General features: G+C 33.6%; 1 protein-coding gene across 4 annotated transcripts in view; it reads left to right on the forward strand.

Moving 5' to 3' along the window:
- Positions 1–24,759, forward strand: part of SPOPL (speckle type BTB/POZ protein like) — a 78,228-nt gene extending 53,469 nt beyond the window's left edge. For 3 of the 4 annotated variants that reach the window (XM_045479677.1, XM_045479674.1, XM_045479676.1), the window contains 6 exons: positions 4,956–5,133; positions 5,214–5,269; positions 6,634–6,756; positions 16,756–16,898; positions 16,988–17,041; positions 20,401–24,759. In XM_045479677.1, the coding sequence (XP_045335633.1) occupies positions 4,956–5,133; positions 5,214–5,269; positions 6,634–6,756; positions 16,756–16,898; positions 16,988–17,041; positions 20,401–20,545 (699 nt within the window). In that variant the 3' untranslated portion in view covers positions 20,546–24,759. The remainder of the gene's footprint in view (positions 1–4,955; positions 5,134–5,213; positions 5,270–6,633; positions 6,757–16,755; positions 16,899–16,987; positions 17,042–20,400) is intronic. The other variant, XM_045479678.1, reaches the window with a different exon arrangement.
- Positions 24,760–25,841: the final 1,082 nt, after the last annotated feature.

Below are 25,841 nucleotides of genomic sequence, written 5' to 3' on the forward strand. Positions count from 1 at the left end.
GAAAAGATTGAGAAGCTTGATATTTATACAGTTGGGTTCATTTAATTAAATAGATGTTGGCATTATAAGCAATAGCATCCCAAATTTTTAAGATATACCCATGTCTGTTGACAAACTTGTGAGATTTATTTATTTTCATAAAGTGTCATATTTTAACAGTTATGAACATAGCCCTGCCAATAATTTACAGTAATGATTTGTTTTAATTTGAGGCTGGAATTTGCTCTTGTCTGTACAAATTGTTGAGATTATTCTTTGGAGTGACTTCAAGGATTATATTATCTACCAATACAGTTTATAGAGAATATACATCAGTAACATAGTTTATCAAAATGTTTAAGGTAGTTGATAATTTTCATAGGAAAACTTAATTGAAAGGTTATGATCAAGTAAACTCAATGTTAGATATATGTTAATAAGTTATTTTAGATCAATGAATGTATTAGAAGCATGGTAAGTTACTTAACTGCTATTAAGTTAGCTTTAATTTCTTTGTAGAAAATGTATAAAATTTCATGGCAGCATTATAAACTAATTTTATGTTATTATGCTGTGTCAGAAAAATAATTGAAATGTGGCTCTAGAGACTACGTAATGCAAATATAGTGCATCTTATTTTCACTTAGACAAGTTAAACGAACTGTAGGATAAATTTGTTATGAATATAATTATTTGGTTGGTAAAGCACATACCACAAGTGTCTTCAGCAGAATTTATCATTAAATAATTTGAAAAACAAATACTATAAAGCATTTGTTGCCAATAGACATATATTCAGAGTAGTATCTTAAACAAATACAGATTCTATTATTTAAAAATTTTAGCATCCTTAATATAGACTCTTCATAATTTTAGGAGTTATCTTAAATTCCAACATGTTAATTTTTTAAATTGTACAATCTTTTAATTTAAAGGACCTTAAAAAAAGCTATGCAATCCAATTTCAAAAATTTACTGCAGTTAAATCTTATGTAAATAAACTCTTTAAGAAAATATTCCTTTTTTTTTAGAATTGAAATTATGTTTATAGATATTTTAAGTATATTATATTGGAACCTAGTCAACAAGAAATTCAGAATGAAGGCTGAAATTAAGATCTTTTTTCAATACATAACTTTTGAAGTATATTTTTTATCCACATGCTAGTAACTTCAAAAAACATAACCTTCCATGCCTTACATTTTAAGTTGGCATTGATCGTATTCAGTTTTGGAGACTGTAATAGATATTTTTTTACTGATGTGGAGACTTACACCCTGGGCACTGTATTTAGCATCGGTGGGCAAAAAGTACTTTGCACGAACATTCCTCATGTGCTCCACCGTTTCTTCCATACCTCTCATTGATGCCCTTCCTTCTACAGCACCTCCAGCACTGCTTGCAGAAGAGGAGGAAGCATTGCACTGCCCTACCTAAAGAACTGCCTCCTCCCCCTCCCCTGCAAGTGGTGCTGTAGACAGGTAAGGCAGTTTGGTGCTACCCTTTTTCTGCAAGAAATAACCTCATCTTGCAAGTTCCATATTGTGAATCAAGTAGCCAGAGTAGATATTTCTAGTAGTGTAAACAGCTCTGCCCATACTCTCCCAAAGTGATGGAGAAGACAGGAATTGAGGAATAAGTATGAGAAATAGAAAACTTTAGATTAGTTCATTTTTTTTTAAGTCCAACAGATTTTAAATAATCTCATATAGACCCATACCATCTCTTGATTGCAGAAAATTATACATGTACAGTTAGAATGTGTGTATAAATTGAGTTTTTCATAAAGTTAATTCATTTAGAAGGACACACCTTTTTTCTCATCCTGTTTTTTGTTGCCAAGATATCATTTGTGTTTTAAAATACTTGTGATAATGGATGGAAGTTAGGTTTCATTCTTTAAAAAAGCCCTTTTAAGGCAAAATGAAAAGTTGACAACCCTATTTCTGTCACCCAGATTTTTAAAAAGGATGCCTATCTATGACAGTCAAAAAGTCTAAGACCCACTATTTTAGTAGATGATATGAAATTGGACTATTGAAAAGTTTCTCACTGTGAAGCCAGTGTGAGGAATGGTTAGGTAGTTGATTAGAGTGGCAAAATTTATACACTGTGAACTATTGTAAATTCCTAGTTTTAAAACTAGTTTGGAGAATTGAGATTTTTTCAAACTAGAAATAATAGTCACCTCTATTCCACACTATTGGAGACCCAGATTTTCAGGGCAGTCATGTTTGATTAGAGTTTGCACATGTTTATCTTTAGTCTGAATTATATTCTCACAGTTTAGCTGAAACCAGATTTTAAAAAGAGCTTTCAAATGAGTGTTTCCTTTGCAGTATTTGTCAATTTTGAATATTATACCTTCGCATTTTTATTTTGAAAGAACAGCACTTAACTGTAGGAAAGAATCTCAGACTTTTTTCTGAATTTTTTACTCTAGGTTCCATGCAGTAAGAATGTTCATTACCTGTTTTTGAATATGTGCTAGAAAAAAAGCTAAAATTTTACCAATTTCTTAATTATAGGCATCAAGAAAATAATCATTAGAATTTGTTCTGTATCAGTTTTTAATTAGGTCATTAAATTTGCCATATAAATAGTCCCTTGAATACCTCTTAACAGTATGAAATATTAATTCTTAGTTTAAATTTGTGGTACGCATAATAATGCTATGTAGATGTGTATGTCAATAATATAACTTCTGAATTATGATTACATATGCAAAATAAAAATAAAACATCAGTGTATATGCCTGATAAAAATGGCTGTAATTATTGATCATTTTATTTCTTCTGTCACTTTATTTTTGTAAGATTTTTACATTAAATATATTATTTTGAGTTAGGATAATAGGCAATAAATAGAATTTAAGAAATCCTTTCCTAAATTAAATATGTTGTAACATTTTTATAAATCCACTGCATATTTTATGCACATAATTGAACTGATCCACTTCCTTCTGTCTTACAAATTTTTAAGAGTAGTGCTTGATAGGAACAAAGAAATACTGTCTATGTGATAAAAAACTGATCTCTAACTAAACCTTCAATATCAACACCAACATTTTTAAAGTATCATTAAGTTATAGTGGATGGTGTAAAAGAGCAATCAGGTAAGGATTAGTGAAGCTTTTTTTCTTACGTGTAGTCATTTTAGAAACAGTTTCAATAATTAAAAACTTAATAGAATAGAGAACCTTTATTACTGGATTTTATTTGTTTACACAATATCTTGGTTCCTATATTTAGAAAATCGTCTCACAAGATTGTTGTAATAGATCCTTTTTGAGCCATAACTGCATCAAAGTAGTACTACTGATTTTAAAATGTATCCAAAGAAATATTTGTGTAGTGCCAAGAATTAAAAAAAAAAAAAAAAAAGGAATCTGATAATTACATGTCTAGCCTTCCTTTGGTATGAAGTATGATTGATTGACGCATTAGTTACCTTCTTTGATCTCCCTTTGAAATCTTTTTATAAAATAAGTTGATTGGATTAGATGATTTCTATATGTATGATTCCAAATGGTTAATAATGCCAGTTGGAAAAAAACAAAGTGGTTAATAAAAATGTCCTCAGAAAAATAAAATTTTTCTTTAGAAGTATCCATTCATTCCCATTTGATACATCAGGGTGAAGGAGCACTTCTGAGATTTAATATTCTCTAAATAGTTTATTGGACTATTATTATGCTGTGTTATTAGCATGTTAGTAGTTTGGTCTAGTTTATCCATTTCCAATTTACATTTTCTATGTAGTTTACTTTATTGGTATGTGTCCTTATTTATGCTTATCATTATTTAATAAAAGCCTTATGAAATGTTTTTCAATTAATATAGTTTGCTGCATAACAAATGACAACAAAACTTAGAAGCTTAAAACAGTAGATAACTAACATATAACAGTAATGGTTCATTTACTCTGAAATATTTGCATTACTAGTTGAGTAGTATTTTCTTGTTTATTAAATGTAACATTAAATTTCTAATATTAGTAGCATACTTTTTTAAAGTTTTATTTATTTAAGTAATCTCAACACCCAACATCGGGCTCGAACTCACAACCCTGAGATCAAGAGTCATGTGCTCCTCTGACTGAGCCAGCCAGGCTCCCAGTACCATACGTTTTCTTAAAAGTGATGCACAAGACTTCACCAGTAGTGTTTTAGGATTTTATTCAGTGTATAGTCTTTTCTAATGAGAGAAAATTTAATCTATGTCATATTGAAATCTTTATAAAACCAGAGTTTTCATCATACTAATTTTATTATTTCATAGATAAATAAAAGGTCTGCAAATAGAACTAAATTGTATTTGTACTGTTGATTATTATTATAAAAGATTTACATGAATTTTAATAAGTGCAATTGCTTTTGTGGGAATTCTTGTACTTTACAATTTAAATTAATATTACTAAATATTTAAATCAATTTTACTGGAGTCGAAACATGTAGGAGCTACACTTAAAATACTTCCCAAATTGAATATCATAGACTATAGTTTTATAACCTTTTTTAGTACTATAAAAAGTCCTTGTGAGTGTGATGCCATGTTTATTACATATGTAATAGACTTTAAATGTTGATAGGTCTGTGGTGTAAGTGAGAAAATAAAAATTAAAGAAATTTCTTGCTTCAACTCACAAAAATGTCTCCTGCTTGTTTCAATTTGATATCATTTTATGACTTTTATTTTGCTGAGGAGTTTTTTTAATTACTTTAATAACCAAGCATTCTAACCAATCGGTAAGCCATTTATTTACATAAAATGTTACTTGAAAATGATCAAATTTGTTTCTATTTTTTTCTATGTTCTTTAAATTATATCCTTAAATTTAATTCCCAAGAATTAGTGTTTTTAATCAGTATTTTGAATTATCCCAATAATTCTAATGATAAGAAATTTAAGTATAGACTTACTAATTACTGATACTAATTTATAAAAGTGTTTTTCTTGCTGTCCATTTTTTATTAGGTGAGTGTGGTCCAAGATTCAGTAAATATATCAGGACATACTAATACAAATACTTTGAAGGTGCCTGAATGTCGACTAGCAGAAGATTTAGGTAATCTCTGGGAAAACACAAGATTTACAGATTGCAGTTTTTTTGTGAGAGGACAAGAATTTAAGGCTCATAAATCTGTACTTGCAGGTACTTACAACTTTTGGGTAATATTGTACATTTCTTCCATAAATCTGTACATTAAATAATGATGCTTAATGTTGTTACAGCTCGATCCCCAGTTTTTAATGCAATGTTTGAACATGAAATGGAAGAAAGCAAAAAGGTAAACATCATTTAAAGGCTAATATTTAATTTGTACAAATGTAGAATAGTGGAATGTATATTTTGAAAGTAATTGTACATGGTCTTATTGTTACACTAAAATTTCAGAAATAGAAGTAGAAAGGGAAAAAGTATGTTCTGTAGTAGAACAATAGATATAGCCTAATGTGGGTGAATATTCCAAATAATAACTATTTTGATGTCCATCTAGTGGCAAAATAAATGAGTAGTTTTTATCCAAAAGGGTGGTTCTGGTCCATAGCTATTTGAGATCTCTCTACGTAAGGTGTTTATTTCTCTTTTCTAAATTATACATTGATTTTGGAATTTTTTTTTTCTAGAACAAAAATAATGCCACTAAAATAAGAAAGATTTAAAAAAAAAAAAGACAAATCACAGTAGTATTATATATTTAATCAGTATGTTCCCTCTTTGGTTTTCCCAAATGTTTCTCTGTCACCTGTCATCTTGAAATGTAGTCAGATTAAAGATCAGAGATTGATTCTTTGCTGGTTGCATTACATGTGAGCCTTCATGCTCTAACGGGACCACTCCAAAGTTTATTTATGTGGCTCAACTTCATTCTTTCTGTAGAACTAAAGGCTGAAATACATAGCTGCTTTCTTTCCTTTGATTGTTGGTCAACCAGGTACTATGATTAGCCTTCGGACCACTTTCACATTAGGAGATGTGAATAATTTCAACTTTGTCAGCAAAGTCAGAAAAATTTGGTATTGTTTAGTGTTAGATATTTAGCTTCATTGATCCCATGAGAGAAACCAAATACAAAGATGTAGGAATAAAAAAGGAATTACTACTCTTTGGACTGGAGTATGTTTCAAGCAAAGAGGTAATGCCAGTGTATAGATAGTATGACATGCCATTTTTGCCAAAGGGAGAGTTCCAAGGTAGTGGGCTCTGGAAGTATCTCAAATACCTGACCCTGCTTTTGCTGAAACCCACTGGTTACAGAGTCTTAGGCATTGTACTACGACCTCAGAATTCAACAAAGAAAAAGTTAATAGGTATCTTCTTCTAAGATACAGGTTAGAAATTGAACATACGTATTTTGTTTGGCCTAAAGACCTTAATTTGGTTTTCTTTTTGTTGGTTTGTTGTTTTACCCTTTTTAATTGAGATATTGAGGTTTTATATACCCACATGGTAGTGCTTGACTCGGTATACTTCTCCTATTAACCTGCTTGCTTCACTTTGCCTGCTTAGGTTACTGCAGATTTACTTACCTCCATTTTAAAATAGAGTATTTGAGTGCAAATTTAGTTAAATTATTGTCAAAGTTTCTCTTAGGTTCATTTGTGTGTGTGTGTTGTTTGAGTATAACTTTTGTGTTGTTTTCAATATCAGAATCGAGTGGAAATAAATGATGTAGACCCTGAGGTTTTTAAAGAAATGATGAGATTCATTTACACAGGGAAAGCACCAAACCTTGATAAAATGGCTGACAACTTGTTGGCAGCTGCAGACAAAGTAAGTAGGTCTAAAGCGCTGAAAACTGTACTCAAGCTTGATGTATCTAGAAAGTTATCGTCAAATGAAAATCCTAAGTAACTTGAAATGCTGAGGAATTAATTTATACTGTTTGTAGATGGCTCTTGAGTGTATTATGAAATAGCATGCAATGAGATGATATGGAAATGAGATTTTTTTTTAATCAATAAGGCATATAAATATCTTGAGCCAGTTAGAATATATGAATAAAATAAAATAATGAAATAAAAAAGGAAAAAAGTATTGGATTTTTTCCTAACTTAATTGCCTGTATTCAGAGATATATATTTTTTAACATGATAGCATAGAAAGAGAAAAAATAATGCTAATTTTATAAGATTCTTTTGTAATGGTTATTTCTTAAAGTTTCAGAAGCAATGCAAAAATACCAGAAAATCTCAAAGCCAGTAGTTTTCAATCCTGAAGGCACATTGGGAGGTTTTCTTGAACGTTTTGATGTTTATGCTTCTGTCCATATAAATAAGTTTATGAGTATGCCTGTCTATGCACATATGTACATGTCTTTATATACACATACACATATACCACATAGAGGGTAGGGAAGAGAGTACGATATTGTACTTGTTTTGCAAAATATTACCATTGGAACCATTACCAAGCCAAGAGTATATGGAATCTATTCTTTCTCTTTCCCCCACTCCCAAGTTGTTTAAATTCCAGTTAGTTAACATACAGTGTAATACTAGTTTCAGGTGTACAATATAGTGATTCAACCTTTCCACACACAAGTGTTCATCACAAGTGCACTCCTTAATCCCCATCACCTGTTTAAACCATTTCCCCACCCACTTCTCTTCTAGTAACCATCAATTTGTTCTCTGTAGTTTAGACCCTGTGTTCTTGGTTTACCTCTCTCTCACTTTTTTCCCCTCTGTACTCATTTGTTTCTTAAATTCCACATATGAATGAAATCATATGGTATTTGTCTGAAATCATATGGTATTTGTCTTCCTGTGACTGATTTATTTGTTAGTATAATACTCTCTAGTGTCATCCATGTTGTTGCAAATGGCAAGATTTCATTCCTTTTTATAGCCCAGTAATATTCCATTGTATATCTATACCACAACTTCTTTATCCATTTATCAGTTGATGGACACTTGGGCTGTTTTCATAATTTGGCTATTGTAGATAATGCTGCTATAAACATGGGGTGCATATTTTCCTTTGAATTAGTATTTTAGTATTCTGTGGTAAATATCTAGTAGGGCAATTGCTGAATCATAGGATAGTTCTATTTTTAATTTTTTCAAGAACCTTCATACTGTTTTCCAGAATGGCTGCACCAGTTTGCATTCCCACCAACAGTGCAAGAGGTTCTCCTTTCTGAACATCCTCACCAACACCCATTGTTTCCTATGTTTTTGATTTTAAGCCATTCTGACAGCTGTGAGGTGATATCTCATTGTAGTTTTGATTTGTATTTCCCTGGTGATGAGTGATGTTGAACATCTTTTCATGTGTCTGTTGGCCATCTAATGTCTTTGGAAAAATGTCTACTCATGTCTTACGCCCATGTTTTAATTGGATTATTCTTTTTGGGGGGTATTTTGTAGGTTCTTTATATATTTGAAATATTAACCCCTTACTGGATATATCATTTGCAGATATCTTCTCCCATTCCATGGGTTGCCTTTAGTTTTGTTGATTGTTTCATTTGTTGTTCAGAAGCTTTTTGTTCTGATGAAGTCCCAAAAGTTTATCTTTGCTTTTGTTTCCCTAGCCCATGCAAGAAAGAAGTTGCTGCAGCCAGTGTCAAAGAGGTTACTCCCTGTGTTCTCCTCTAGGATTTTTATTGTTTCAGGTCTCACATTGAGGTCTTTAATCCATTTTGAATTTATTTTTGTGCATGGGGTAAGAAAGTGGTCCAGTTTCATTCTTTTGCATGCTGCTGTACAGTTGCTCAGCATCATTTGTTGAAGAGACTATCTTTTTTCTATTGGATATTCTTTACTGCTGTGTTGAAGATTAATTGACCATATAGTTTTGTGCTTATTTCTGGGTTTCCACTCTGTTTCATTAATCTGTGTGTCTCTTTTTATGCCACTACCATACTGTTTTGATTATTATAGCTTCGTAATATAATTTGAAATCTGGAATTGGGATATGTCCAGCTTTTTCTTTCTTTTTTTTGTAAAGAGAGAATGAGCATGTGAGCGTGTGAGCAGGCGATATGCAGGAGGTGGGGAGAGAGAGAGAAAGAGAGAGAGAATGAATCCCAAGCAGGCTTCATGCTCTGTACAGAGCCTGATGCGGGGTTCAATCCCATGACTGTGAGAACATAACCTGAGTTAAAATGAAGAGTCGGACACTTAACCAACTGAGCCACTCAGGTGCCCCTAGTTTTGCTTTTCTATTTCAAGGTGGCTTTGGCTATTTGTTGTCTCTTGTGGTTCCATATAAATTTTAGGATTCTTCTATTGCTGGGAAAAGTACTGTTGGTGTTTTGATAGGGATTGCATTAAATGTGTAGATTGCTTTGAGTAGTATTGACATTTTAGCAATATTTATGCTTCCAATCCATGAGCATGGAATGTCTTCTCATTTCTTTGTGTCATCAGTGTTTTATGGTTTGCAGAGTACTTTCACTTCTGGTTAGGTTTATTCCTGAGTATCTTTTCATTTTTGGTAGAGTTGTAAGTGGCATTGATTCCTTGATTTCTTTTTCTGCTGCTTCATTATTGGTGTATAGAAATGCAACACATGACTATACACTGATTTTATATCCTGCAACTTTACTGAATTCATGTATCAGTTCTAGTGGTTTCTTTGTGGAGCCTTCAGATTTCTATATAGAGTATCATGTCATCTGCATATAGTGAAAGTTTTACTTTTTCCTTGCTGATTTGGATGCCTTTTGTTTCTTTTTGTTGTCTGATTGCTGTGGCCAGAACTTGCAGTACTATGTTGAATAAAAGCGGTGAGAGTGGACATCCTTGTCTTGTTCCTGACCTTAAGGGAAAGGCTCTCAGTTTTTCCACATTGAGGATGATTCTAGCTGTGGGTTTTCATATATGGCCTTTATTATGTTCAGGTATGTTCCCTCTAAACCTACCTTGTTGAGGGTTTTTATCATCAGTGGGTGTTGTACTTTGTCAAATGCTTTTTCTGTATCTATTGAAATGATTGTATGGTTCTTATCCTTTCTTTTAATAATGTGGTGTATCACCTTGATTGATTTGTGAATTTTGAACCACTCTTGAAACCCAGGAATAAATCTTACTTTATTGTGGTAAATGGTTTTTTTAATGTATTGTTGGATTCTGTTTGTTAGTATTTTGTTGAGATTTTTTGCATCCATGTTCATCGGGCATATTGGCCTTCAGTTCTCTTTTTTAATGAAGAATTTATCTGGTTTTGATATCAGGGTAATTCATTCATCAGAATGAATTTGGAAGTTTCCCTTTTCTATTTTTTGGAATAGTTTGAGAAGAATAGGCACTAACTCTTCTTTAAATGATTGGTAAAATTCATATGTGAAGCCATCTGGTCCTGGACTTCTGTTTATTGGGAGTTTTTTTATTACTGATTTAATTTCTTTGCTGGTAATCAGTCTGTTCAGGTTTTCTGTTTCTTCCTGTTTCAGCTTTGGCAGTTTATGTGTTTCTAGGAATTTATCCATTTCTTCCAGGTTGTCCAATTTGTTGACATATGGTTTTTGATAATATTCTTTTATACTTGTGTTTCTGTGGTGTTAATTATTTCTCTTCTCTCATTTATGATTTTATTTTGAAGTCCTTTCTCTTTTCTTCTTGGTAAGTCTGGCTAGAGGTTTATAGATTCTGTTAATGTTTCCAAAGAACCAGCTCCTGGTTTCATTGACCTGTTCTATTATTTTTTGTTTGTTTTGTTTTGTTTTAGTTTCTGTATTATTTATTTCTGCTGTAATCTGTATTATTTCCCTCCTTCTGCTGGATTTAGGCTTCATTTGTTGTTCTGTTAATGACTCCTTTAGGTGTAATGTTAGGTTGTATATTTCAGATTTTGCTTGCCTGTTAAGGTAAGCCTCTATTGCAATATATGTCCCTCTTAGGACCACTTTTTCTGCATCCCAAATGTTTTAGACCCTGGTGTTTTCATTTTCATTTGTTTCCATGAACTTTTTGTAGTTTTTCTTTGATTTCCTGTTTGACTCATTCATTGTTTAGTAGCATGTTTAACCTCCATGTTATTTGTGGTCTTTCCAAATTTTTTCTTGTGGTTCACTTCTAGTTTCATACCATTGTGATCAGAAAAGATGGATGATATGATTCCAGTCTTTTTGTATTTGTTAAGACCTAATTTGTGGCCTAATCTGTAATCTATTCTGGAGAATTTCCCAAGTGCATTTGAAAAGAATGTGTATTCTGCTGTTTTGGGATGGAATGTTCTGAATATATTTGTTAAGTCCATCAGGTCCAGTGTGTCATTCAAAGCCATTGTCTCCTTGTTGATAATCTGTTTAGATGATCTGTCCATTGGTGTGTGGGGTATTAAAGTTCCCTACTATTATTGTATTCTTATCAATTAGTTCTTGTATGTTTGCTATTGACATTTATGTATTTGGGTGCTTTCATGTTTGGTGCATAAATATTTACAATTGTTATATCTTCTTGTTGGATTGTCCCCTTTATTATGATATAATACCCTTCTTTGTCTCTTGTTACAGTCTTTGTTTTAAAGTGTAGTTTGTCCGATATAAGTATTGTTACTCCAGCTTTTTTTTTGACATCTGTTTGCATGGTAATGTTTTTCCATACCCTCACTTACTTTTTTTTTTTAAGTTTATTTATTTTTGAGAGAGAGAGAGAGAGAGAGAGGGAAGAGCAGAGAGAGGGAGAGAGAGAATCCCAAGTAGGCTGCATGCTCTGTATGGAGCCTGACGTGAGGCTCAATCCCATGACCAGGAGATCATGACCTGATCTGAAATCAAGAGTCGGATACTTAGCTGATTGAACCATTCAAGTCCCCCACCATCCCCTCACTTTCAATCTGCAGATGTCTTTAGTTCTAAAATGAGTCTGTTGTAGGCAGCATATAGATAGGTCTTATTTTTTATCTATTCTGACCTCCTATGTCTTTTGATTGGAGCTTTTAGTCCATTTACATTCAGAGTAATTACTGATGGATATATATTTACAGCCATATTATTACTTGTTTTGCTATTGTTTCTGGAGATTTTCTATGATCCTTTCTTGTCTTCGTCACTTTTGGCCTCTCCTTTGCACTGAAAGTATATCCTTTAATATTTCTTGCAAGAACTGGTTTAGTAGTCACAAACTCCTTTAGTTTTTGCTTGTCCGTGAAACTCTTTCTCTTTCCTTCTATTCTGAATTGTATCCTGCTGGATGGAGTATTCTTGGGTGCAGATTTTTCCCACTCAGCATTTTGAATATGTCGTGCCACTGTCTTCTGGCCTGCCATGTTTCTGTTGAGAAATCTCTAACTACCATTATGGGTCTTACCTTGTAAGTAAAGATGTCTTCCGTCTTGCTGTTTCTAAGATTTTTTCTTTATCACTATACTGTGCAACTTAATTACAGTATGTCTTGGTGTGGGCCTGCTTTTGCTGATTTTGATGGGAGCTCTCTGCCTTCTAGATCTGTATGTCTCTTTCCTTCCCCCAGATGAGGGAAGTTTTCGGCTATTACTTCCTCAAATTTTCTGACACCTTTTACTCTGTCATCTTCTAGGATTCCTATGATACAAATATTACATTTCATGGAGTCACTGAGTTCTCTAATTCGATTCTCAGGTTGCATAATTCTTTTTCTTTTGTTCAGTTTTCATTATTTTCTATTTTGTCTTCTAGGTCACTAATTCATTTCTCTGCTTCTTCCAGTTTGCTGTTCATTGTATCAAGCCTGTTTCTAATCTCATTTATTGTATTCTTCATCTCTGATTGATTCTTTTTTAACTCTTTTATCTCTGTGGTAAGAGTCTCACTAACTTTTTCCATTCTTTTCTCAAGCCCAGTGGGTATCTTATGTTCATTACTTTAATTTTCCATCAGGCATGTTACTTATATCTGTTTCACTTAGACCCCTGGCTGTGACTTCATCTTGTTCTTGAATAATTTCCTTGTCTTCTCATTTTGTCTATGTCTGCCTGCTTCTGTGTGTTAGAAAGGCCATTTATGTCTCCTGTTTCTGAAAGTAATGGCCTAAGTCATGTTCCCAGGGCCTGATGCTTCAGAGAGTTCTTCAGATATGTGCTGTGTGAGCTCTCCTATTGTGTTTTGTTTGCTCTATCCTTCAGGCTGATTGTCTACAGATGCTCTCCTTGCCTGCTGTAGGCAGTGTTTGGTATCTGGCCTCATTGTGGAAAGTTTTACCTAGATGTGCTCTGATCTGCTTGTGAAATGAGACCTGATACAACTTTATCCAGAACTGAGGCCCTGCAGAACTCATGGTTAGATATAGTATGGGCAGGGCGTTGTTCAGGTCTCTCTGTGCTGGGACTGAGGGAAGCTTGACTGAGAAGGGCAGTTCTGCCTGAACGCAGGGGAGTGGAGCTTGGTGTAAGCAAGTTCAGCAGCCAGTGCCATCCTGTGCTGTTTCCTGCATGTGGCTCTGTGTTTATGCTGAGGGGTTGGGGAAGTAACTGGTGCTGGCCAGCTCCTTTGTTCTGGGAGAAGTGTCTCCATGAATGCTGCCTCTCAAGAATGTCCTCCTAGAGGAGCAAATAATCTCCCCCTGTTTGTCCCAGATTTTCTTCAGATTGCTGTTTCATTCTGTCTGTTCCTGGCTTGTTTGTCTGCTTTCCTTCCAGGAGCAGAGCAAGCCCACTTACTGACCTTTAAATCTCTAGGCTTTAATCTCCACGTGTTGCAAGAACTCATGAAATTCAGCTTCTCTTATTTTGCAAACCAGTATTTTTGGGGAAACATTCTCCTTTATATCCCCCTGTATGCTCCTTTCTCTCTGGCCCTTCTCCATGACCATGGCTCCTCCCCTCCACAGCACCCATGATACATTTCTCCCCAAAACCACGTCTCCACACTTCCTACCTTCTTCAACATCGCCTCTTCTCTCCCTTTAGTTGTTAGTTTTGTCCATCTTCTGGTTTATTTCTGGCGTATTTTGGATGATTTGGTAGTTATCTAGTTGTGTTCATGGGACAAGAGGAGCCTAGGGTCTATTTACTCTGCCACTTTCTTCTTGAGCTGGAATCTATTATTTCTCTCTTTCTTTTTTTAATATTTATTTATTTAGAGAGAGTGTGACTGGGGGAGAAGGTGAGAGAAAATCCTAAGCAGGTTCCATGTGTTAGCGCAGAGCCCAATGTGGGGCTTGATCATGAACTGTGAGATCATGACCTGAGCCGAAATCAATAGTTAGATGCTTAACCCAGCTGAGCCACCCAGGCAGCTCTGGAATCTATTATTTCTTACAACTGCACATGAATCTATAACTGTCTTAATAAAAATTTAAATTAAAAAAATGACATTTGTAGTAGTATCAAAAATATTAAACATATAGGCATAAATCTGAGAAGATCTTCAAGACTATACCAATAATTACAATATATTGATAAGTGAAATTCAGGTACTACTTAAATAAATGGAAAGGGAAATTTTGTTCATGGATTAGAACTCTCAATATTGTTAAAATTTCAGTTCTTAAAATTCATTAGTAGAACCAACATGTCTCTTGTAGGTTTTGTGTGGGGTTTTTTGACAAATGAATTTTAAATTTATGTGCAAGTGGGAGGACCTAGAGAAATCCGATAACTTTGAGAAAAGAAGGTCAAAATAGAGGACTAACACTGCGTGATGACAAGACTTATTATAAAGCTTCAGAATTTAAGACCATGTTGTATTGGTGACAAGATAGACAACTGATTTGAACAGAATGGAGAGTATAGAAATAGGCTCTCACATATCTGGGTATCTAATTTTTTTTTTTAACGTTTTATTTATTTTTGAGACAGAGAGCATGAATGGGGGAGGGGCAGAGAGAGAGGGAGACACAGAATCGGAAGCAGGCTCCTGGCTTTTAGCCATCAGCCCAGGGCCCGACACGGGGCTCGAACTCACGGACCGCGAGATCGTGACCTGAGCCGAAGTCGGACGCCCAACCGACTGAGCCACCCAGGCGCCCCTGGATATCTAATTTTTGATGAAAGTGCAAAGACGATTCAGTGAAGAAGGGATAGTCTTTTCAGCAAGTGGTGCTGGAACAGTTGGATACCTATATTCCTGAAAAAAATGAACTTTTTATGTGAACTTCACGCCAAGTACAAAAAGTCATGCAAAATTGATTTTAAACCTAAAATCTAAAACTTCTAAGAGAAAACATAGGAGAAAGTCTTTGTAATCTTGTGTTAGGCAAAGAATAGCTATAAAACCAAAAAACAATACATAAAAGAAAAATAGACAAATTAGACTTAAATAAAATTTTAAAACTTCCTCAGAAAACACAGAATAAAAAAGACTAGCCGCAAACTAGGAGAAAATTCTTTGCAAAGCATATATCTGATGAGCACCTTATATTCAGAATATATCTGCTAACAGACTTTTGTATATAAACTATATAAAGAACTCTCAAAACTCAACTATAAGAAAACAATGTTATTTCTAAAAATAGAGAAAATATTTGAACAAACACTTCCTGAACTAATGTCAGTTAACGACATCAAAAGATGCTCATCACCATTAGTTACTAGGGGAATGTAAATTAAAACCATGAGATATTTCTACAAATGTATTGTAATAGATAAAATTACAAAGACCATACTAAGTATAGTCAAGGATGTGGAAGAATAAGGACTCTCATACACTGCTGATGGAAATATAAAATGGTAACAACCATTTTGGAAGATTGGCAGTTTCTTAAAAAGTTTTACACTTGGGGCTCCTGGGTAACTCAGTTAAGCATCCGACTTCGGCTCAGGTCATGATCTCATGGTTCATGAGTTCAAGCCCCTCATCAGACTATCTGCTGTCAGCACAGAGTCTGCTTCTGATCCTCTGTCCTTCCCTTCCCCCTCAAATATTAAAAAAGAAAAAATGTTTTACACTTGCCATCTGATTCAGTGAGTCTACTTTAAGAGAAAAGAAAGCATATTCCCATACAGTAACTTATATGAACGTTTATAGTCACTTTATTTATAATAGCTAAAAACTGGAAACACCAATTGTTTATCAAGAGAGGATTGCAGAAACAAATTGTGGTATGTCTGTACACAATGGAATATTATTCAGCAATAAAAAGCATTGAACTGCTGATAAAATGGTAGCGACATGTATGAATCTCAAAATAATTATGCTGAGAAGCCAGTCACAAATTATATGATTCCATTTATAGAAGATACCAGAAAATTTAAACTACAGCAGTAGAAAGCATATCAGAGGTGTGGCCTGAGGTGGGGTGAAAAGGAAGGATTATAAAGGGGTAGGAGGAAACTTTTGGGGATGATGATTATGTTCGGTGTCATGATTTAATGATGGTCATATGACTGTATAAACTTTATTTGCAGTTTATTGTATATCAATTATAAATTTTCAGTAAAGCTGCTAAAGTCGTAATAACTAAAGAAGTGGTTATCAAAATGATTTGTTGGCCTTTTATAATTCATTCTTCAAGATTGAGCAGTGGCAACAGACAGTGTACTGGCTGGTACACTCTGGTGTTTAAAATAGAGAAGAGAAATTCACTCATTAAGAGTTTGAGCAAGAAGGGTTTTTGTTTTTTTGGTTTTTGGTTTTGTTTTGTTTTTAAAGAATAAAACCCTGTTTTTAAAATTGACAGTACATATTTTGCACAAGTTGAAATTTCCTAAAGAAAATTGGTCTTTCTCTTGAATTCATTGATTTGTATCTTCTTAATATTAGGTTAAAATAACTTCAGGACTTTTTTTTACCCTCAGTTCAAAGTATAATGTGCTTTAAATTTATTTTCTAAGTTATAAATACCAAGTATTTAAAACTTGGTAGTTTGAGTAAATGTTTAATTGCTATGTTTTCCTTTTGGATAGTATGCACTGGAACGGCTGAAGGTCATGTGTGAAGAAGCTTTGTGTAGTAACCTCTCGGTAGAAAATGTTGCTGATACCCTTGTCCTTGCAGATTTGCACAGTGCAGAACAGTTGAAAGCACAAGCCATAGACTTTATTAATAGGTAAGCTATGCCTGTATTTCAGTGGGCATGACACCTTCAACATTTTTTCACTGGACTTTTTTTTAAGTGTGTTTAAATCTTTAATGCAGGTGCAGTGTACTTCGACAACTTGGGTGTAAAGATGGGAAAAACTGGAACAGCAAGTAAGATGACATCAGTTTCTGACTTAAAGTTGATCTGCATACATGAAATTAAGTGTTTGCATAGCCTTTTGCTCATCTACAATAAGTATGAATCCAGATACTAGTTGTATGAAGCAAACTGCCAGTTATTTTAAAACATAATAATATGATTTGGTGGATTCTTGAGGCTATGCTCCCTTGTAGATCAGCTTCTAATGTGAACTGGGATAGACAGTTTAATTTTTTAAGCACATATGCTCACAGTATATAGCTGAGCCCATGTATTTCAGTGGCTACTGGATTTTTTCCCTGTCCCTTCAGAAAACATTTCTAAAGATGTTGGGAAATACTTATTTTTTACTATGAGGAATGTACCCCATTTGCCTAGACAGTCTTTATATTTGACTGCTCACCCACTGCTTCTTAGGTTAGCCAAGTACCTTGCATCATATAGTATTTTAGGCTAGCTGCTTCATATTCCCTACTGGTAGCAGTTTGTTCTTTCCTTTCCCTGTTGAAACTGTGTGGTAGTTGTTACATTTTTCTAAGACAACCTTCTGAATATGAACTATTAGAACTTATTATTTCCTTTTTTGTTTTCTTCTCCTATTTTTAGAGTGATTTCTACTTTTTGTAATTTTTCAAAATCAGAAAAGGTGAAGAGTTGATAGTTTGAAGAATTTTCACCTGCTTTTGATTAGTTTTTACCAATAAACCCTTAAATTCCATTTTCACACTTTATCAAAAGTAGATTTAAGTGAAAAAAGACAGTGTTAGAGACAATAAAATGAATGTTGACCTGATTACTTCCCATTCTTTTAAACTGTATTATGTTGTTAACTCTGAATTCCTATCAGTTTGTGAATTCTGTTTTCACAAAGTAAAAATTAGTAACTACGTTTAAGTCACTGGTGGTATATTGGTTAGTATTTGATGATACGTTATTGTCTTGGTATATGATCACAGAAAAATCTATTTAAATTTAAAATATATTAGCATTCAATGATAATTTTTTTATCCCCTTATTTTATATCCCCTGAGTAGCTGTTGTATGTACAGACTTTCAATAGATCTTTTTGAATTAAATAAATGAAAATGCCAGGTATATTAAGAGGTATTTATGTGACTCCAAACAGTTAGTTAAAATGATAAACATAATTACATACAGGTAATATGATGTCAGGCAAATTTTTAAAAAGTTGTTTTATTCAGCTACTGTTTAGTTCCACAAACATTTACCTAGCATCTGTGTCTCAAGTACTGTGCTAGGGTGCTGCATATAAAAATAGGGAAAAATCCTTTTCTTGAGAAATTTGTCTAATGAAAGAAATACATGTATATATTATTTCATAATGTGGTAAGTAACATGATAAAGGAAGACATGTGCAGGGCACTTGACAAAGGCTGGATGGTTTAGGAATGGCTTCCTGCAGATGACATCTGAGTCTTTAAACACAAATAGGAGTTAGTGAAACTAAGAAGGAAATAACAAGCATTATAAACAGAAGGGATCACTTCATCCAAAGTATAGAAGCATGAAGCAGTAGGTGATCCATTCATTTGACATACGTTTATATTTATTATCAAGTAAATACCTCAGGCAGTGTGCTTAGTACAAAAAAATATAGTGATGAACATGACAAATGTTTCCCCTACCTTTATGGAGTGTTTAGTTTAGCAAGAAACAAATAGGAATTAAACAAGTAATTGAAGTAAAGCGTGACAATAGATAATGTATATCCCAAGCATACAGCAAAAGAACCTTACCTAAACTAGGAGTGAAAGAAAGCCTTTTTGAGGAATTATTGTATAAATAAACACCTGGAGTATTAATAGGAGTTACCATGGTAAAGAAGAGGGAAGAAGCATGAAAGTTTATCCCAAAAAAAGGGAATCAGGTGTACAAAGTTTTGGTGATAAAGAAAGAACAATATAGAGTCAGAGAGAGGTTATGAGAAGAAGCTGGAGAAAGCAGACAAAGGTCAGATCCTGGAAGGCCATGTAAATAACATTGGGACTTTTAGACATTCAAAGAGAAATGGGTATCCAATAAAAGGTTTTAACCTAGTATAGGGCATGATCAGAGTTTCATTTTTAGCAATCTCTCTGCATACAAGGTAGAGAATATATTGTGGGGAGCTTGAGGTGGTGGTTGTGGTGACAGCTGAGCAAGGTTAAATATAGGAGACACATTGGAAAGTTGCTGGAGTAGTGCAGGCAAGAGATGAGCAAGAGATGAGAGTTGAAATTAGAGTTGATTGGTGACAGTTGGGGCTAGAGAGAAATGAAAGGATAAAACATTTTGAAAGGACAGTCTATAATATTTGGATATTATTTGGATGGTGGATGGATATAAGGGAGAAAAGAGACCAGGATAACTAGATTAGGTATTTACTCTGCATGCTCAGTAGACCATGTTGTACATTCAGTATACAATGAGCAGTTACCTGAGCATGTAAGGAGAGATACAAAGGTAGAGAGAGGAAGTAGGAAAAATTGTTTCTTTTTCTAAAGAACTTGGATACAGGCATTAGGGAACAATAGGGTGTAACATAGTCATATTTGTGTTACTAAGGCAGTTCATGGAAGCCAGTTTGAGAGGAGCAAGATAGGAAACTAGAAGACAACTTAGGAGACTGTTGTGATAATCCAAATGTGAGATGATATGAACCTTGACTGGGAATTCAAAATATCTTTGGAAATTAAAATAGGGCTTTGATGATTGATTGGAAAGGATGGAGTCTAAGATGATTCCAAGGTTTTTGATGTTACCTCTGGGTGATGGTGGAAACATTAGCTGATTAGAAATGAGGGAAGAAGAATTTGCAGCTCGGATAGAGACGTGTTGAGTTCTTTCCTGGCGATCCTGAATTTTTAGGGCTTGAGGCCGTCCAAATAAAGAGAACAAGTGGTTGGGACTGTACCTTGTGGGGAGGGCTAGATTTAGCAAATCAGTAGTTTACCATCATTGAGTATGATAGTTAAAATTGTAGAGTGGATACAATAGGATGAATGATGAAGTTAAGAGAGAAGAATGAGGGCAAAAGTTGGAACTCTAGAGAAAACCTATGTGTAACAGCCAGGGAAAAGAGCTCTTAAAAAGCTGGTACAGAAATGGTAACAATGGGAGTTGGGACTATGGAGAAAAGTGTCACATACTTCCAGAGTATAGAACTTCCAGAAGAATTTAAGTTTCATTTGCAACAGAAAATACCAGTAACATAAAGATGGTATTTTAATGAATTCACATGGCTTAACGATAGAGAGAGGCAAAAGTGCTTGAAACATTTTGAAATGTGTGATTTTTTCTAAAACTAACAATGCAACAATGCATTTTGAAAAGTACTCTTTAATAAACATCACTTAATTTTATTTTTCAGCCAAGCAGCAGACATAATGGAAACATCAGGGTGGAAGTCCATGATTCAGTCTCACCCTCATTTAGTAGCAGAAGCCTTCCGAGCACTAGCATCTGCACAATGTCCACAGTTTGGCATTCCACGCAAACGGCTAAAACAGTCCTGAAATCTTCCATGAACTGTAGAAAAATGGAATTGACTTTTACTCCTCCAGGTCCAGAAGGATTCTAATAACAAACCATAAGCAAGAGTTGTTTCTGTTGTCTTGTCCACGAACAGAAGCTGAAAAAGCATATTGCTTGCATTTCAGGTGGATAATTTATGGTTTATTCTTCAGCTTTAAATTAGACTGATTATACTCTAATTCACTTCAAGGCCTTAAATTATCTTCAATGACTTCTCTTGTTCATATAATACTTTAATTTTTTTATTGTGCCTTGTCATTTTGACTAAGGCTATGCAGGATTGCACTAGCTCCATAATGCAGTAATATTGATAACTGAAGATATTAAGTTTCAAAAGGATCTTCCATTAGTTTGAGAAAAGCAAAATGAATTTTATAGGGTTTGTCCTATGCTATCTCAAAGTTTAAAACTAGGTTCTTCTTAAAAGCACTCGTATTGGAGATTACTGGTAATGTCTCCAGTCTAAGTCCTATACATATAGGAGAACCTGCTTACCTTCAAAGTAAGTTACGGCAATACACTGCTTCAATTCTAATTTATTTTTCATTTCAGGGGGCAAATATGCAATGAGTTGGCCCAAATTTTTAGTAAAATTTGGATGTTTTTCTGTGTGTTGACTGTCCAGCAGACTAAGAGAAGCATAACAAACCTTTGCTTGTGTTTCTTTGTGGGTTTGTTCAAGTTTACAATGACTGAGAACTGGTTGAGGTTAAGATTTCAATAAAAAGAAAGCATGTTTTGTGCTGAATTAATTTTTTTTTAATTTGTAGTGACCTACATTTATATGAAGAATTCTGTCCATGTTGAAAGTAAGGATGACCAAATGTAAATTTAATGAGTGGGCCAATTAAGAAAGATATATATGCACTTTTCATGTGTAACTTTTGTATGCTAAATGGTACATATATTTTTTGTTTGTTTTTGAGGGTATTAATAAGGTATAATTAATTGTGTCTTAACTTTTGCAAGAATTTTTTAAGACTGAGGGAGGCAACTGGGATGTTTGTGATAATAGATAAGAAAGGTATTCTTGATTATAGTTAAATTGGTTTGAATTTCAGATATTTATTATTGAATTTACTCTGTCTTATCCCACTTTGGAGAAGGCAATTGAACAATAAAATTCTGGACACTCTACTCTCCTTCTAAAAATAGTGAACTGATATTTGCAGACTAAAGGAGAGAACCCTTAGAAATATGTTAGGCCACACTCTGAACCTTTTCCCCCCTAGCTTTCTCCTTCTGTTTCAGTTACTGTACTAACATTGTGGATGATACTGAAATTCTGCATAATGTGAACAGGATAAACTATTTATAAACTGCTTTTCATGGGCCAGTTCTTTATTATAAATGAATTTAGCTTTAAACACATACACATGTTCAGTGTTTGATAGCTCTGTTCACAGTGAAGGTCTGTCCTGGTGCATTGTCCCGGAGAACTAGGAGCAGTGGCAAGTCACTGCATCTGATTTCATGGAATAGTGACAATATGCTTCTTAGGCAAGATTTATACTTGACCACAAGGGGAAAAGTGTGTCACTGGAAAAAAATGCATATACCTATATATTCACATACATACTTTATTCTCCAGATTAAAATTTGTATAATTTGTTTATTTAGTTTTTGAATTTAGAACAAAAGGAAAAAAAAGGAGCCTGAGGTTTTAAAATAGATTTTATTTTTGTTATTTCTTTGTTACATATTCACTGAAGCAGTCAGAATATATCAAGAGTGATTCATATTTACATTGAACAATCACTATCAGATAAGCATTTGTTAACCACAGCAAACTAGTTTGAAAAGATCATATTTTCAGATATCTTCATTTCTTTCTATGTAGTTTAATTGGAATCTTGTTAAATTTGAAATTGGAAGAATCCCTTGAGATAGAAGGATTCTTACATGTGATTGAACTTCATCCTATGTAAGAATACTATAGGAAACAGAAATTCACTTCCTTAACCAAGTTGAGTCCATTAAATTTACAATGTACAATTTAAAAAGTACATACGCACATACATATACACGTTAAGATTTTTAATATTTTGCCAGGGTCTTACAACAAAACAAAATTCCTCAGGCTATAGAATTTTGTTGTCATGTGTCAAAAAATATATATATATTGGTGTATCCATTTATATCAAATGCACGTAGGCACATTGTGAATTAATTCACTGCTTGCATCTACGTTTCTAACCATAGTGACTTCAGTAATAACACCCATATAATGAACATTTCGGCTTGCTTTTACCTACTTAATTTAGTGTTTATTGCAAATCCTAAGGGTTTTATTATAAAGGGTTTTTTTCGTTTTTTGTTTGTAGTTTGGTAGTACATTTTGTACCAAAAACGTCAAACACTGTGCTGTGAGAATATCCATGTCTCTAGAAATGTCCACGTTTCAGATAATATAATGCCTACCATTATACTAACAGAATCCTATCATAGTTGATTTATTTTTTTATTTATTATGGGTTGGGGTTTTTTGGGGTTTTTTGTTTTTTTGTGTTTTTTTTTTTTTGGTTTTTGTTTGTTTTTTGTTGGGTTTTTTTTGGTATTGTGGGTTCTTGAGGCAATGAAAAAAAAACTTAATGTATTCTGACAAAAGTGCTCTAATAGCCTTTTTATTTTCTCGTTTTGAAACTACACACTACTGTGTTCAGTAGGCATAGACTGTCCTGAGCAGCTTTGCCTTTTATCAGCCTGCTCTTGTTTTCCTTTTGTCACCTAAACAGAACTTTTCCTTAAAAAAGAAGTGACTGGTTTTAACTGTTATATGTTATCACAGTAACCATTAGAAAACTGTTCTTCAGCTTGAGATACAGAAACACTATATTTGTGCCTTTTTTGTTTTTAAATTTTAACGTATATTGGTATTTAGAGCACAAATATGAAGGTGCCATAATGTTATGGCTTGCCATTGTTACCTCCTTGAATACTCATGTGTCATTGTCTTGAAATAGTAATTGGAGAACCATGCATGTATTATGTCATTTGGGCGTGTGTGTGCGTGTGTTTGTGTGTGTGTGTACATATACTTGTATTTGCTTAGACTTGTGTGTGGTATGTTCAGAAGAGTGAATTTCTGAAAATAGGACTCAGTTAAATGTTGAAAATTCAGGTTAGTTGAAATATTTCATTAAATGTGCTTTATTTGGGGGGACAGTTGATGGACAAGAAATTATAATTTTCAAAAATGTGACCTTTACTGCATGATGAAATATGAAAACAGTGCCTTTTTAGGACATCAGTTTTAAAGTTCAGTTTTAAAATATTCGCAAAGAACTCTTAAAAAGTAACCATGAGCATTATTAGCTTATTTTTAAACTAGACCTAAGTTAGAATTTAAATTGCCAAAAATGTTATACTAATTTATTTATCCATTTAAATTTTGTGCATAAATTTAAAACCCAAGTAAAATTTTTATTAAAATATGGGTCATATATGCTACCCAATGTTACTAAATTAGAATACTAGAGACTTCAGTAAGTTGTTTTGTTAAAATCCACCTCAACAAAGCTTTCCTCATAACCATGTATGTATGAAAAGGTGAATTATTCTGACTTGGACCTTCATGCTCTTTGATGGATAAAATTCAGTGTATTCTTGCAAAATAATGTGGGTGGGTGGGTGTCTTCAGATTATAAAGACAGCACTTTCAGCATATAGAAGAGTATTGTGCAAACCTCTTTTATACAGATTATGAGCTCTACTTTATTTAAGTGTTCATGGAATGATGTCAATTTTAGGTCCAGGTGAACAAATATTGAGTGCCTAACATATGCAAGACTTCCTCTTCACTAGGAATGAAATCACCACACCGTGTCTTCTGTTTGCAGTATGTGGACTTTATGTTTGAAAAGGAATTCTTATATTTAAATATTTTTCTGTTAGAGTTTATTGTTGTATACTGTAACCCAGCTAATTTCACATCCAGTTTTTTAGAATGAAGATATAACTTAAGTGAGTCCCATTTTTGAAAATAAAATTATGCTAAAATTATTTAAAAATTAATTCTGGGGGAAATTGATTTTCAAGATTCAAATGTGTAAAGACTTATATTGAACTTTTCAGCCTCATTTTTAATCAGCTGATGTTAATGATAAGATACATACTTTTTGTATCTTGTTGCTGAAAATATTTTTTGCGTTTCAGCACGTTGAGTTAAAATAAAGTTGTTACTACTTATTCAGAATTAATTGGTTTAGTTTGTGTTTATTTCAATATATGAACTTTTCTTTTTCAGATTGCTATGATGCTTTGCAAAAGGGCCATGTGTTTGATATGGTAACTTTAAATTATGCATACTAATTATCTTTCCTCCATAGGAAAGCTAGTATTTTTTGGAACCTACTAAAGACTTATTCCTTAACTGTGAGATACTATACCTATATCTGCTTTGACGTATGTATTGCCATCAATATTGAAAGACTTTATGTCATATAACTTTAATGTAGTAAGTAAAGATCCCCTTTCCCTGGTCCTTCTATCCCTTCTTACTTTTAACTGACGACTTAATTATTTGCTTCCATCAAAAAGACCAGAATTGGGGCAATGCATTCCTGGCCTAACTTAGTAACACAATTAGTGCTTAAAAATTATGGCCAAAGTGACAGTACGAATGCACAGTGAAAAATCTCTCATACACATACATACTCATGTACACACACACTGAATTTTTCTTAGAAGAATAAAGGAAGGATTGAAACACTTATGACTATTGTCTATGCAATTAAAGTAAAATAGGACAAATGGTGGTCATATTCTAAACTTTAAGTGGATTGTGTATAACCATTCCCCTTCTACTTTGCAGTAGCCAGCACCCTGAAAAAACAGATTTTTTTAGAACATTGGGATATAGTATTCCTCAGTTCTACCACTCAAGAATCATTTCTTTCCAAGAGAATGCCAAGAGTGGCATTGGTTTTTGATCACTACTTTTTTTTAATTTTATTTTTTATTTTTTAAAATTTACATCCAAATTAGCATATAGTGCAACAATTTCAGGAGTAGATTCCTTAGTGCCCCTTACCCATTTAGCCCATCCCCCTTCCCACACCCCTCGAGTAACCCTCAGTTCTCCATATTTATGAGTCTCTTCTGTTTTGTCCCCCTCCCTGTTTTTATATTATTTTTGTTTCCCTTCCCTTATGTTCATCTGTTTTGTCTCTTGAAAGTCTTCATGTGAGTGAAGTCATGATTTTTGTCTTTCTCTAATTTCACTTAGCATAATACCCTCCAATTCCATCCATGTAGTTGCAAATGGCAAGATTTCAT

Source organism: Leopardus geoffroyi, chromosome C1 (genome assembly GCF_018350155.1).
Source record: "Leopardus geoffroyi isolate Oge1 chromosome C1, O.geoffroyi_Oge1_pat1.0, whole genome shotgun sequence".
Taxonomy (NCBI): domain Eukaryota; kingdom Metazoa; phylum Chordata; class Mammalia; order Carnivora; family Felidae; genus Leopardus; species Leopardus geoffroyi.